General features: G+C 39.5%; 1 protein-coding gene across 2 annotated transcripts in view; it reads right to left on the reverse strand.

Moving 5' to 3' along the window:
• Positions 1 to 11383, reverse strand: part of itgav (integrin, alpha V) — a 142159-nt gene extending 130776 nt beyond the window's left edge. For both annotated transcript variants that reach the window (XR_015757645.1, XM_043693448.2), the window contains exons 1-2: positions 10838 to 11383; positions 10276 to 10406 (exon numbers count right to left, since the gene is read on the reverse strand). Coding sequence is in view for 1 of the 2 variants with exons in the window: in XM_043693448.2 (XP_043549383.1) it covers positions 10276 to 10406; positions 10838 to 11007 (301 nt within the window). In the remaining variant the exon portion in view is untranslated. The remainder of the gene's footprint in view (positions 1 to 10275; positions 10407 to 10837) is intronic.
• Between the last annotated feature and the right edge of the window lie 3 nt (positions 11384 to 11386).

Genomic DNA, 11386 nt, shown 5'->3' on the forward strand with positions numbered 1-11386 from the left:
AACAGCTGACCAATACAGTACTTTGTATTTCATGTATTGGTATTCACAAAAAGCTTTTTACTGCTGAGGCAGTCTACATTATTCTGGTAAACAACCAAGAGATACAAAGGCCCAAGGCTAGATTCATAAATGGGCTATTTCAGAAATAGCCACCCCATTCAAAATACCAGCCGAAATACATTATACATACCTTTGCTTTTGCAGATGCCTTAGCATTCACAAAGTTAGTACATACAAGTTAATTTTTCCAACATGAATTCAATAGAAAAAGGACTAACTTCCAAAAGTATTTTTTCATCAAAAGGTCAAGAATCTAAGCTGAAAATCTGACACAATATGGACATTTTAATATCTAAAAGTTCTGAACAAATGCCTGACACTGCTTATGCTCAGTATTTTAATTCACACTCCATACAGACTAATTCCTAAGCTTTTAAATTAGCACTGAACAGTATTTGTTGAAATGTTGTTAGCTATATCTTCATTTTGGATGATTATCAATTCCTTAAAGCTATGCTATAAAAAATATGTCTGTCATGTTATTGCATAAGTCTCACTTAGATAAAGCAATTCAATGCATAAAGCCAACAACTGAAATCATCTCACCACAATCAATCAATCAACAATCAGTCAGTCTCTCCACCTCTCAAGAAATCACTGGGGAAAAAAAAATGCTTTCAGAAATTTGCATTTACTTAATTTTCATTCACTAATACTTACGATGGATCTGTCCTCATGACCCCATTCTGAATGTCTTCATGTGACCAAAATATATAAACTTCTCAGTAATTTTCTCATGACATATATAATGGGGGGGGGGGGGGGGGGGGTCTCTTGTGGTACAGTGGAAGTGTGCCCAGGAGACCCTGGTTCAAGTCCTACCTGCTCCAGAGCTGTGTAATAGCATCTCTGCACACAGTAATCATAAAAAGGTTTTACCAGGAAATGAATTCTAACATCATATTATTTGTTGAATAAGTTGAAACTATCCACTTAAGGTGACATTATTTTAATGTAAAATGAACAAACATAGCTTCAAATCAATCTGTAGTGACTTGTAAAATTTAAGAAATCCTGATCAGATGCATTCAAGAAATGCCTCTCTTCTCCTTTATATTTGAATTAACTTTGTATTTGTAAAAAAAAAACAGGGTTTGACGTATTAGCTTCACTTGTATCTTTAAGGTTGATAATGAGTTTCTACATTTTGCAACATTGTCTAAATACGCACCTCAATTAATAAATCAACTAAAGCTGCTACTGACTAAAACAATCACACACTAAAATTAGGACTTTCCTACAGATAGATTACAATTAGTTATGAAGTTTTGCAACTGAAACTATCTACCCACTGCATCTAAAGGGGAAATTTATTATGATGTATAAGAATTAAACATTTTTCAATGATTCTGAGTCATTCAACCACAGGAAAGAATATTTCTTCCCCTCAATGACACAAAACTCAGTTCTTATAATGGATTTCATAGAATACTTTCATTCTTGGACATCTGATTCTTCCTCTAGTTCTCATCAGCATTTGTATTTACTGTCGACTTTTCCCACAGATATAGCAGTAATCATTCTGACAGGCTACTTTGTCATTCACTGTGGTGCTCTCTTTTTTTGCAGTGATTCAAGCTTTTGTTACAAAAAATATCATTTTGTAGGAAGCTAATGACTTTCTGAAATAATCCACACAGCAAATTAACAAATACTCTCTGTAAACAAAAAAAAGTATTACAGAATATTGATCAGTAAAAGTAGAGAGGGAAGACTATTTATGACAGAGTTATCTAGACTCTAAACATTAGCTTGCTCTCCCTCCATAGATGCTGTTGACCTGCTGTGATCTCCAGCATTTTTTTGTTTTCAGAGTATTTATGATGTCCAGGTGCCCAACTTTCAACTGAAACATTGTGACTTGCACATTCATAAGCTAAGTCAAATCAATATTAGTAATAAACAAAGTGTTTTGTTTTTATTTCAGATTTCCATTATTAGAAGCTTTTCCTTTTCATTTTAGGATGTTGTCTGTATTCAGTGACACGTCTTTATACACATTTGTTAACATTTACACAAGTTAAGATAATATTCTATCATTGTGCTCATTCTATGTGGCTCACTTAATTTCTTACAGGCAAAAGATTCAAACGTTCCAATTTTTCATAATTCTTTTTCATAATTCCTTCAAACATTTGATTATTGCAGCGTTTGCTGCCCCAAGTTCACTTTTGAAATGGAAGCAGTCTGATGCACTCTCTTTCTTTGATGTGCTATTTGAGGTATCCACAAATGGATTCTCTGCTGTCAAATGCGAGCTTACCCTCACTAGTCAGTACACAAGTTGACATTCTTATAGCTTCTAAGACAATAATTAGTTGAGCTTGTAACATGGCTCGTGTACATTCACTAGAAGCAACACATGCAGGGAGCCATTCTCTGCAAACAGGGGGAATATATTCAACACTGTTCCTTTTATGGATTATCTGGGGAGTTTTAGAAACCTTTAGCTTCCCATTTCTTTCTCCACGGCTGCAGCCAATCAGTCAACTTGCTAACCAATGAGTACTCTTGTGCAGTATTAATTGTTGTGACCATTTGAAACTTGGCATTCTTGCATTAATCCTGAGTGAGAAAAAGACAAACAACTTTGGTAGTAATGTCTCTCTTCCTAACTATAGCAACATTCTTAATTTTTCAGTATTTCAGTGTGCCTTTTCTTAGGGATTTCATAGAATAGTACAGCTTTGATGCCCACTAAGCATGTCTCTACCAACCTTTAGAAAGTGCAGTTTAATTTGTACCCCTTCCTTGCTGTTTCTAAAACCTTGACAAAATATTCCACCTATAATCTACCTAATTTCCTTTTGAAATTTGCTACTGAATTAGCTAAAACTCTTTGTAGGCAATGCATTCCAAACTGTATGGGCCAAAAGAAATTATGACACCTTCAAATGATCATTTTGTTGGTCTCTTCAGGTTAACTATCCGTTCTGTTATTGTAAACAGTCTCTCCTCATTTGTCATGTAACAATCCAAAAATAAGCCTAATTCATTTACATTGTCTAATTACATGCCTTCTTCATAATGCAGCACAGTGGGGATAGAAGGAAAAGAGTTTCTATTTATTGCAATCAGTATGTAGTCCTTATTTCTTTCTTACACTTGGATAACAGGTTAACTCGATCGGTATTAAAAATCAGTTTATGACTACTTTTTGATAACATGCCACACATTAAGCTGCTTAATAAGAGCTCCTGGTGTTGGAGGCAGTATATTGGCATGGTTAGAGGTTAGCTAACTAATAGAAGACAGATAGTTGGTATAAGGGGGCATTTTCAGGATGTAGTGTTCCACAGAAATCATTGCTGGCACCACACTTATTTAGAATATAAATTAATGACTTGGATAAAGAAAGTGAATGTACTATAGCCATGTTTGCAGTGACATAAAAATAGTTTGGAAGATATGTAGTGGGGATGACATAACGAGTCTGCCGAGTTAGATAGGTTAAGTGTGTGGACAAAAGCTTGGCAGATTGAATATAACATGGGAAATGTGATGTTATGGCATTTTGGCAAGCAGAAGAGAGGAACTCAATTGCATTTAAATGGAGAAAGACTGCAGAAAGCAATGGAAAAGAGAGATTTGGGAGTCTTCATTCACGAAACACAAAAAGCTAGCATCGGCTTTTAGTAGGTAAATGAAATGTTGGTCTTTATTTCAAAGGGAATGAGCACAAAAACAGAAAGGATTTACTAAAACTGTTCAAGGCACTTGTCAGACCACAGCTGGATTACTGTGAATAGTTTTGGGCCATTATCTAGGGAAAGATATACTGGCATTGGAGGCAGACCAGAGAAGGTTCACTAGGCTGATACCAGATATGGAAGGATCACCTTATGTGGAGGCCTTGAATAGGTTGGGCCTATATTTATTGGAATTTAGAGGAACGAGAGGCGACTTTATTGAAACTTACAAAATTCCTATAGACAAAATAGAAAGGTTTCCTTCCATTTATGACAGGCTATAAGACCAGAGGATATAATCTCAGAATATGAGGTCATAAATTCAAGATAGGGTTAAGATTAACAGATTTTTAGCCAGTAAGGGAATCAAAGATTATGGAGAAATGGCAGGAACATGGAGTTGGGAATTATTGGATCAGCTATGATGTCATTGAATAGCAGAGAAAGTTTGATGGGCTACTTTTGCTTTTACAACGTATATCTTATATCTTCCAATAAATTCTATTAATACCTGCAAGTCATAATTTCAAAAGACACATTTAATATCACTAATTTTCATCCCCCAAAAATGCAAAAAAAAAAGACTTGCATTTTTATAATGCTTTATGTCACTCAAAAAACATCACAGATGGTGCATCACAGCATTTCACGTATGTTTGTTTATTTTGGAAAACAGAATTCTAATTATAACCATAACAGTTGATTTTTAAACCCATAACCAGCAAGGAAGTGAAAGACCTGTTAATCCATTTTTTTTGTGGTATTAATTCAGGCTTTACTGCAAACTGTGCTGCGGGAACCCAAACTAACAGATGGATTTAATGTTTTTTTTCACAAGAGAAGTTTTAAGTACCTGCCACAAAGTACAAATCTACAATATCTTGAAGAAAAAAACTGAAATACGACAAATTTAGCCAAGCTGCCATTTTCTTTTGCTGAAGAGTCTGAATATTGTGAAATATTTAGTGCATAATAAGAAGCACTGCCACTTAAGTAATTTGTACTCAAGATTCCAAAGTATCTGTCGTCATCACATTGCCGACCATTCTGAGGTCAAACTTTGAACATTTACTACTTCATTCATAACATACAATGGTCAAATTCTTAATATGGAAGTCTCTCACTGTATCACCTGGCTGATTTCCAAGCTAAGAAACACAAAGTGACTGCTATCCATTGAATGGAGATATATAATGATTTCTCAGAAATTTCTCAGAAAAACATCAAAAAGTGCAGCACAGATATTTTGGGCCCCTCCCAATTCTTATCAATAAGAGATCACATTAACAAAGTGGTCTCACAAAGGTTTTACATTTCACAGTTTGAAGTGCAATTGCTAGCAGCATTAGTGACAACATCCATTCACAAAACTAATTCTTAATGTTATAAAAATGTCAATAGCACAGCACAAAATAAAATATGCATTCATGCAAGGGAGTAACCAGACATTACTAGATTTCTAAGGCCACTCTCCTCCCAATAATAACCAAACAACTGATGTAAGTTAAAATTATCCAGTTACATAGCATGCAATCTCAGGATTACTTTGAAGCCACAATGATAAAAAGAGCAGTTTTGGACTCTGATATTTAGAGCCAAACTTTTCTCCCCACCACGTTGGTGAGGAGAGGTGGACAGATATGCACATTTGCATGACTAGCAACTTTCTACCTTTCTTTTTTCTACAAAGAGTTTAATGTGGGGAGAGATGGAAGGGTCCAGAGTTGCCAGGCACTCCATTTCTCTCCTACCTGAAAGAGTAAGTTGCTGCTCTTGTGAAGCTTAAGGTCATAGAACATAGAACATAGAACATAGAACATAGAAGAATACAGCGCAGGACAGGCCCTTGGGCCCTCGATGTTGCGCCGATCCAAGCCCACCTAAAACTACACTAACCCACTATCCTCCATATACCTATCCAATGCCCTCTTAAATGCCCATAAAGAGGGAGAGTCCACCACTGTTACTGGCAGGGCATTCCATGAACTAACGACTCGCTGAGTGAAGAACCTACCCCTAACATCAGTCCTATATCTACCCCCCCTTAATTTAAAGCTATGCCCCCTTGTAATACCCGACTCAATACGCGGGAAAAGGTTCATACTGTCGACCCTATCTAACCCCCTAATCATCTTGTACACCTCAATCAAGTCACCCCTAAACCTTCTTTTCTCTAGTGAAAACAGCCCCAAGTGCCTCAGTCTTTCCTCATACGATTTTCCTTCCATACCAGGCAACATCCTGGTAAACCTCCTCTGCACCCGTTCCAATGCCTCCACATCCTTCCTATAGTATGGCGACCAAAACTGCACACAATATTCCAGATGCGGCCGTACCAGAGTCTTATACAACTGCATCATGACCTCAGGACTCCGGAACTCAATTCCTCTACCAATAAAAGCCAGTACGCCATATGCCTTCCTCACCGCACTATTTACCTGGGTGGCAACTTTCAGAGATCTGTGTACATGGACACCAAGATCCCTCTGCTCATCCACACTACCAAGTATCCGACCATTAGCCCAGTACCCCATCTTTTTGTTATTCTTCCCAAAGTGAATCACCTCGCACTTAGCTACATTGAATTCCATCTGCCACCTTTCTGCCCAGCTCTGCAGCTTCTCTATATCCTGCTGTAACCTGCCACATCCTTCCTCACTGTCAACAACTCCTCCGACTTTCGTGTCATCCGCAAACTTGCTCACCCAACCTTCTAACCCCTCTTCCAGGTCATTTATAAAAATGACAAACAGCAATGGTCCCAAAACAGATCCTTGCGGAACACCGCTAGTGACGGCACTCCATGAAGAAACTTTGCCATCAACTACTACCCTCTGTCTTCTTCCATCCAGCCAATTCCTAATCCAAACCTCCAACTCACCCTCAATGCCATATCTCCGTATTTTCTGCAGTAGCCTACCATGGGGAACCTTATCAAACGCCTTACTAAAATCCATATATACCACATCTACCGCTTTCCCCTCATCAACCTCCTTCGTCACCTTTTCAAAGAATTCAATAAGGTTTGTGAGGCACGACTTGCCCTTCACAAAACCATGCTGACTATCCTTGATCACATTATTCCTATCTAGATGTGCATAAATCCTATCCCTTACAATTCTCTCTAAGACTTTGCCCACAACAGAAGTGAGACTCACCGGCCTATAGTTACTAGGGCTATCCCTACTCCCCTTTTTGAACAAGGGAACCACATTTGCTATCCTCCAGTCTTCTGGGACTACTCCTGTAGACAAAGAGGACATAAAAATCAAGGCCAATGGCTCTGCAATCTCCTCCCTTGCTTCCCAGAGAATCCTAGGATAAATGCCATCAGGCCCAGGGGACTTATCTATTTTCACCTTTTCCAGGATTTCCAACACCTCTTCTCTACATACCTCAAAGCCATCCATTCTACTTATTTGTGCCTCAGTATTCTCATCGACAACAATGCCCTGTTCCTGAGTGAATACTGAAGAAAAGTATTCATTCAGTGTCTCCCCAATCTCTTCCGCCTCCACATGCAACTTCCCCCTACTATCCTTGACTGGACCTATTCCTACCCTAGTCATTCTTTTATTCCTAACATACCTATAGAAAGCCTTAGGGTTTTCCCTAATCCTATCTACTAAGGACCTTTCATGTCCCCTCCTTGCTACTTTTAGCTCTCTCTTCAGGTCCTTCCTGGCTACCCTATAACTCTCAATCGCCCCAATTGAACCTTCACGTCTCATCTTGAGATAGGCCGCCCTCTTCCATTTAACAAGGGATTCCAATTCCTTATTAAACCACGGCTCCCTCGCACGACCCTTTCCTACCTGCCTGACAGGTACATAATTATCAAGGACACTCAATAGTTGCCCCTTGAACAAGTTCCACATATCATTTACACTCTTGCCTTGGAGTCTACTTTTCCAAGCCACACATCCCAAGTCATGCCTCACCGCATCATAATTTCCCTTACCCCAGCTATAATTCTTGCCCTGTAGTACACACTTAGCCCTCTCCATCACGAGTGTAAAAATCACCGAATTATGGTCACTATCCCCAAAGTGCTCACCTACCTCTAGTTCTAACACCTGGCCTGGTTCGTTACCCAGAACCAAATCCAGTATGGCCTCACCTCTTGTTGGCCTGTCTACATATTGTGTCAGGAAACTCTCCTGCACACATTGAACAAACACTGACCCATCTAACGAACTTGAGCTATAGCTTTCCCAATCAATATCAGGAAAGTTAAAGTCCCCCATAACAACCACCCTATTACTGTCACTCATCTCCTGAATCACCTTCCCAATCCTTTCTTCAATGATTCTAGGACTATTAGGAGGCCTGTAAAAGACTCCTAACAGGGTGACCTCACCTTTCCTATTCCTAACCTCAGCCCAAACTACCTCAGATGGCAAGTCCTCATCCATCGTCCTTTCCACCGCTGTAATACTATCTTTGACAAGCAATGCCACACCTCCCCCTCTTTTACCCCCACCTCTAAACCTACTAAAACATTTAAATCCCGGAACCTGCAACAGCCAATCCTGTCCCTGTTCTAGCCATGTCTCCGTAATAGCCACAACATCGAAGTCCCAGGTACCAACCAACCAGTAGGAGCTTCCTACTGGCTTTTCAGCATTAAGAGATTTTCAGCAAGTCCATTCTCTAGCCACTAATTGTCAGATCAGGACAACGTGATTGTTTCCTAGACAGTGAGGGATCCGAACCTCATTTGAGTTCGAAGTTGGGTCCCAGTACAAATCCTTGCATTTAGACTCTGATAGTATTGTAACTGATTTTAATGTGTTACCATTGAACTTACAACTGCTAAAAATCAAGATTGTGGCTCAAGTCAACATATTAAATAACCTCTTAAAAAAAACTAAAACAGGAATTGTTGGAGAAACTCAACAGTTCTGGCAGCTTCTGTGAAGAGAAAGCAAAGTCAAGGTTTCAACTCTAGTGACACTTCATCAGGACTAATAGTAATGAGGTAAAGGCGGTATACTGTATATGCTGGAGACAGGTGGGGGGCTGGGGGGTAAAGGATTGAGGATAGGTGGAGATGGAATCCAGAGGGAGAGAAGGACAGTTAGGCAAACAATGGTATTTCAGGGAAAGAGAGAAATTGATAAGGTGGGCCATGAGTAGGTGAAAATGGATTGGCTGTGCTGAAAGCAACCCGTGTGATGGGTGTGGGGCTAGGTAAAATTCACGGAAGATGATGTTCAGGACCCAAAATTATTGAACTCAATATTGAGCCCTGAAGGCTGCAGGGTCCCCAAATGAAAATGAGATGCTGTTCTTCCAGCTTGTGCTAAACCTCACTGCAGCACTGCAGCTGGCCCAAGACAGAAATGTTCACCAGGAAACAGAGTGTTGAAATGGTAGGCAACAGGAAGTTTGAAGTCAATTTTGTGGACAGAACATAGGTATCCTGCAAAGCAGTCACCCAGTCTGCGTTTTGTCTCCCCAGCATGGAGGAAACCACATTATGGACAGCAAGTACAATAGACTAGATTGAGTGAAATGTGGGTAAATTGCTGCTTCACCTGTTCTTGGTTTAATACATTTTAAGATAATATTTATTATTGCTGTTAATTACTCCTGTATGTAATTTTTTCTAGTTCAGAAAAATGCGGAGGGGGGGGGTGAATGAAGACGGCAGCATGTTATATGTAGTTTTGACTAGCATGGAAGGTAATGGTCAGGAAACATTAGGGGTGGGAACAAAATGTACTAAATGTTTTAAAATACATTGACTATTTAAGAAGAATAAGCAAATTTGCATTTATATTGCTTACATCCCAAACAATTTACTATTGATTAAGTATTATTTCAGAAAGTTATCACTGATGCAGTATTGGAAACATAGTCGCCAATTTGTAGCCAGCAAAGTTCCAGAAACAGCAATGAAATAAACAACACTTATTTCAGAAGTGTTGTCTGAGGAATAAATATTTACCACCACGACATCAATAAAACTTCCCTGTTATTTTTCAATAATGTCATGGAATGCTATAATTTACCTGAGAAGGTAAACAGTTTAATGTCTCACCAGTGCTGCATTCCCTCATGACATCATTGTATTGCTAAACTTGATTCAGTACTCAAATCTTTAGACTGGATCACAAACTCGTAACTTTCTGACTGAAGGTAATATTGCGATTGTTAACTGAATAGGGTTGAACATTTGGCATTGAACATCTCATACATTATCATCCCTTTAATGAAAGTTATTGATGTAGTTAGTTTCAAACATTCTAAGTCACCTTAACAGCACTATGGTGTGCTTCTCTTAGGTAGGCAACTGACTTCCTAAAAAAAACTTAAAAAGAGAATGGCCAGGTTAACCGTGCTCATTTGATCAAACCCTTTTCAAATACATAAATGTTGACAGAATAATTACTAATTCAAGAAATCATCTCAAAGTGATTTTTGTAATATATTTGCTTCAAATTAATTTCATCAGCAGTCATCCTCTCAGCTGTAGTTTTACATGATTATTTAAATCGATGCATGAATTTTTATACAGTACCTGTCTTGTCAAATTCAAATTGTTCGCAGTTGCCGGCCCCATTGTTCCAGGGACACTTGTATACTGCCCCACCTTCGACTATGTTTGGCTGAGAAGTATTTGCTTTTGGAGCTCCAACTAAAATATTTATCCTGGTACGAATATAAGAAAAAGAAAAAAAAAAGCGGTTAAAGCCTTTGTTCTATTTGCTGTATTGTCACCTTTCTGCAAGTATGTTATTCTCGTGCAATGTAACGGATCAGTCATATACAGCTGCGATAACTCAAGTTATACACAGATCTGCAACAAGCTTTGTACAGATACCATTATTGTTAAAATTTGACTGAAAATGATATACGAATACTTAATGATCACAAGGTTTTTTTCTTTCATTTCGTAAGATGTTGAGCCGTTGTTACAAACGGAACAGTTCACTAAAACAGTATTCATCGCACTTCAGCGATAACAGCATTTACAGACTTAACGTTTATGTTGTTGGAAGAACAAACTTGGTTCACAGTTGAAAAGTTTCCAGGCGACATCCCCCACTTTCCCCCACCCCGCAATACTTTAAATCTCTTACTGTGTCGGGACAGGTGTGAAAAAATCCACAGCAAATCCGAAGTAACTGCCCGGGGGTCCGGAATAAACAGACGGGTTGGTGGTGTCCAAATTAAACCCATAACAACACGAGAGGGTGAATAAGAACACTGCCAGCGCCCAGCGTCCAATGCCTGTAGCTGCGGATGCCATTCTTGTTCCGCTTGTTGTGTTCGCCTTCCAAACTGCGGCAGTTCAGTCTGAGAGCTTCTGAGGACTCGCTGTTTTATTAACGAGGTGGACGGTGACTGTACCGACGGGCCGCGGTTTGCCCAGTCAGCCAGCCCCCAACCCAGCCCCCACTTCACTGCTCTTGCTGGGAGGGCAGCTGCTTCGCTCCCAGACTATGACTCAAAACTCGGATTTAGAATACAGGCCTGGCCCTACCAGTGGCAACAGAACCCCGGCCTGGCGCTACCAATGGCAACAGAACCCCGGCCTGGCGCTACCAATGGCAACAGAACCCCGGCCTGGTGCTGCCACTCGCGCACCGCTCGTGTCAGGAAGTGAAGTGAGAACGATGTCGGATGTG

The sequence above is a fragment of the Chiloscyllium plagiosum genome, unplaced genomic scaffold, assembly GCF_037043375.1.
Source record: "Chiloscyllium plagiosum isolate Xiang-an unplaced genomic scaffold, Cpla_swu_hap1 HiC_scaffold_7, whole genome shotgun sequence".
In the NCBI taxonomy this organism is placed as follows: domain Eukaryota; kingdom Metazoa; phylum Chordata; class Chondrichthyes; order Orectolobiformes; family Hemiscylliidae; genus Chiloscyllium; species Chiloscyllium plagiosum.